The sequence below is a fragment of the Ciona intestinalis genome, unplaced genomic scaffold, assembly GCF_000224145.3.
Source record: "Ciona intestinalis unplaced genomic scaffold, KH HT000047.2, whole genome shotgun sequence".
Classification (NCBI taxonomy): Eukaryota; Metazoa; Chordata; class Ascidiacea; order Phlebobranchia; family Cionidae; genus Ciona; species Ciona intestinalis.
In genome coordinates, this window is record NW_004190369.2 from 156745 (window position 1) to 160584 (window position 3840).

The 3840-nt window shown below is 34.0% G+C and overlaps 2 protein-coding genes across 3 annotated transcripts in view; one reads left to right on the forward strand and one right to left on the reverse strand.

Annotated features, from left to right (window-relative positions):
• LOC100175212 overlaps positions 1–3840 on the reverse strand; it is a gene marked incomplete at its 3' end in the record, with an annotated part of 276802 nt that overhangs the window by 156669 nt on the left and 116293 nt on the right. The gene's annotated exons all lie outside the window — the stretch shown is intronic.
• The window catches only part of LOC100176613 (DNA (cytosine-5)-methyltransferase 3A-like), an 11534-nt gene that overhangs the window by 625 nt on the left and 7069 nt on the right, over positions 1–3840 (forward strand). Inside the window, exons 2-3 of one of the 2 annotated variants that reach the window (XM_002126323.5) lie at positions 752–997; positions 2269–2433. In XM_002126323.5, the coding sequence (XP_002126359.3) occupies positions 752–997; positions 2269–2433 (411 nt within the window). The remainder of the gene's footprint in view (positions 1–751; positions 998–2268; positions 2434–3840) is intronic. The other variant, XM_026837996.1, reaches the window with a different exon arrangement.

The following is a 3840-nucleotide window of genomic DNA, read 5'->3' on the forward strand; positions in this document are numbered from 1 at the left end:
GTTAGGGGTTAGTGTTAGAGGTTAGGGGTTAGGGGTTTATATCTTATGTGTATAAACCGTGAAACTAACTGCTCCCCATAAAATAGAGAAACGAATTTGTCATCGCCTCCTAGCGGAAAATTTTTTCCGTCTTCTCTGTATAGCTCCATGTAATAAAATTACAAGTTGCAAACGGTTGCAGATATTCTGGTTATTTCGACCAGAAACGCTACGCGGCCACGTTCAATAGATGTCAAACGACTATACGAGTTTAAAAAACTAACTTCTGGTCAGATACCTCAAATGGTGTTTGAATTTTCGAAATAGCCAAAATATCTGCAACTGCGTAATTTTTTTTAACCATAACTCAAAGACCAAACCCACACTGGTAGAGAATCTTCCCGTCCTGTCATTACAAAAAAAATACCAAAGGTGCTAGTAAAGAATTCTACCACCACCTCATACGCTAACTTCTAATATATTGCCTTTTTGTTTTGCTATGACGGCATGAGAGGATTGTCCACTACCACATTCCATAATGGAAAGTTTGCCTTTTGCACCCAGGGTATATTATAACATTTTTTTGCTTAAGTTTTTGTTTAAAATGTGTGTTTTTTTGTGGCTTGCCTTCTTCATTAAGGCTAATGTGGCAGTAGTATTAACTACAAACGATCTGTGTGTATTTACCACAGGGCAAAATCTTTTGCACATTTCATTACCAAACCAGCTTCGTTATTTGCACTTTTATTTAATATTGATTATTATCTTACAGTCAGAGAATGAACAAAAATTAAAACCATCATCCACGTTAGAGAAGCAATATCTACTTACCAACCCCACACAATCCAACCATGAGACGCAAAACAATAACAACTGTGATGTCATAGATTCAATTGTACAAACATTAAAAGCAAAACTTTCTAAAAAACATAAAAAGAAAAAGAAAAAGCGCAGAAGATCAAGACGCTTATCAAACTCCGGTGTGGAATTTTCAGAAACATTGATAAATGAATATAATGTAAGTGCCTTTTCTTGGTGGACCAACATTGAGTGTTCTATTACACGTGTGTTCTATTTCACACCTCATCATAGGCGCCTAAGTTTTGATAATCCAGTTTAGGCAAACTCATAGTTATAAATATCAACTACTTTATAGTTAGAGCCTGACCGATATTGCTTTTTTCAAACCGATACCGATATTTTGTAAATTTCAGTTGCCGTCTTGCCGATAACCGATATTTTAATGCACCAAAAAAAAAAAAACTTGACTGATTAAAACAGAAAAAATCTGATATATATAGCTAATAAAAATTAACTAACAGGCTTAATTATTATTAATCAATTATTAGTGAACTTGTAATTACTTGATTGGTTAATTTGTAATTTTTTCAAATAAATTTTACCTCCCTTCCATTAAACAAACATTATAATTATCAGTTAATGCAGTTTATTTGTGTATCACGTTGACGTGTAAAGACGCGTAAGTGACCTAAAGTAACCTCGACGTTTCACGCGCCTGATAAACATGACATGCGGTGGACATGTGATCAGACGCTTTGACCTAGTTTAATAGGTTAGATTTTTATGAACGAGTTGAATTAGGTATACAAGTGAGTTTACGTTTATGAACCAGCTATCGCTCTGCATTAATTCTTGCGTATGCACGTTGCTGGCCGTCTGGTTACTAAGCGCCGATAATATCGGCCGTTTTTTTCCCTTGCCGATAATCGGTAAATCCCGAAAAATGCGGCCTATATATCGGCTAACCGATAATCGATCGTGCTCTATGTATACGTAAACTAAAATGGTAATTACCCCACTCACACATTATGCGCAGCACATGGATACACAATGTTCACATGCGCATAGGGGCGCGCGTATACTGTATGCGTGTCTGGTCATGATACGTATAAAGTTAAACTTTATTACTTGGGGAGACTTATCACATATGTGTATATGCACATCCATTTTCTATTTAAGTGGGGTCATACAGCATAGATCGCTATGGGACCTGAGGTTTGGCCATCTATACCATCAGTGTCTTGCCATCATGTTCCCACCTCATTGCCACTAATGCCACTTATTTTACAATATATATATATATGTAAAACAACAAAACAATAAAGCTCGCATATACCCCACACTACAGATTAAAAGCTATGGCAGGCTGCGTAATATGACGTCTGTCTTAGTCTATAAATTTAACTTCTGACAACACTGAAAAATCTGCTTTTTTTAAAGAATTGTTTGCAAGAAAAATGTCATTAGTTCTTAATTTTTTACTTCCAGCCTTCACGAGGTCTTCGAAAACGAAGGAAGTCTGTTGAATTGTTCCAAGCGGATACTTCATGTATTTCAAAACATAAGAAAAGGAAATCGACCTCATTTAATGAAGTTCAAGATGTTGATAATGGAATTCAATATTTACTTCATAATACACCTGTTGTGGGAGTGGTAAGTGTAGTGTATTGGTTCAATGCTCATGTCATCTAATGATTATTTAATTATTATCTTGCAACTGGGATTCACAAAACGTTGATTTTCACGGAGTGCCTAAGGATGATATTTTTGGCCTCTATCCAAGCTCGGCCTAGACAATACTTAGTAATATCATATTACAGTTTGCATTAGTTCTAATTTACTGATAGCTTCACCTCTCGCTCTTATTTTTGCACCGATTAAAATTCACATAATTGTGATTTACATGCATTTAAATTATTTTGGTTGCTGGCTTAAAACTATATCGAAAGTAAAAAAAATTATTTGAAAACTTTACATTTTGTATTTTGCTTTGTACTAAAAATGTACGGGGAATCTGTCACAAAGGCGTGCACTGTTTAAAGAAAAATAGGCTGGTGTTTCTTTATCAATGATTGGGAACAGATTCAGTTGCAAATATGATGAAGTTAATCAAAATGCTTGTGTGCCATAGCCCATAGAACCGTATCAAAAATGAATAGCATTGCTATAAAGCTTGATGATTAATTGAATTAAATCTATTTGTTACAAAGAGTCTTCGATTCTTGTCTCCCAAATTTTGCAAGTTCTTGCAAATGGTATCTATATTATGTGTGAAAAAGTTGTACAACACTAATGTACAACACTAACTGTCAAATGTATAGGATATATAAGGTTTCTAAAATATAACAACTGAATATGCTGTAACCCACCAAAGTGATTTGACCTGTAGTAATCAACTATTGATACTAATTACTGAGTGAAATATAACATGTGGAGTTACGACAAATGAATATGGTAATGACGGTGGTTTGCTCAAACACAAAAAATGTTGTTTAAATTTATTTCAGTAAAACACACAAACTGTTGCTTAAACTGTTGTATGTTTTAAGGTTTAGTTTTAAATTAGGTTTTAAAACTAGTAAACCTAAACATTACTGAAGAAATAAACAGCATAAAAACAAAACAAATGTCTTTAAACTATATTATATATCACGGCCTACTAGAGATACGGCCTGATAATTCACATTTTACGTTTGAAATTAGAAGGCCTATTATACGTCACAACCAACATTATTTTCCCATTGTTATTCATTGTTTAGGTGTAAACATAGCAGCATAGTATACAGTTTAATTTAAATATTCATTTAAAATAGAAGGTGTATGCTAGTTGCAAAGAGATTATCAGGATTATTTTGCATTAATAAAGTGTTTAAAATTAACTGTAAGATAACCTACAGGTAGTCTTTTAGGTTAGAACAGATTACGTAGTCCCGTTCGCACTCAGTCGAAGAAAATTACGAGACAGTATATTCAGTATAGTTCTCTACATCCATTTCGCTACTGAAACAACATTTGTTTCTAAACCAGTGATTGTGTCTAAACTAAACTAGCGCACATTGA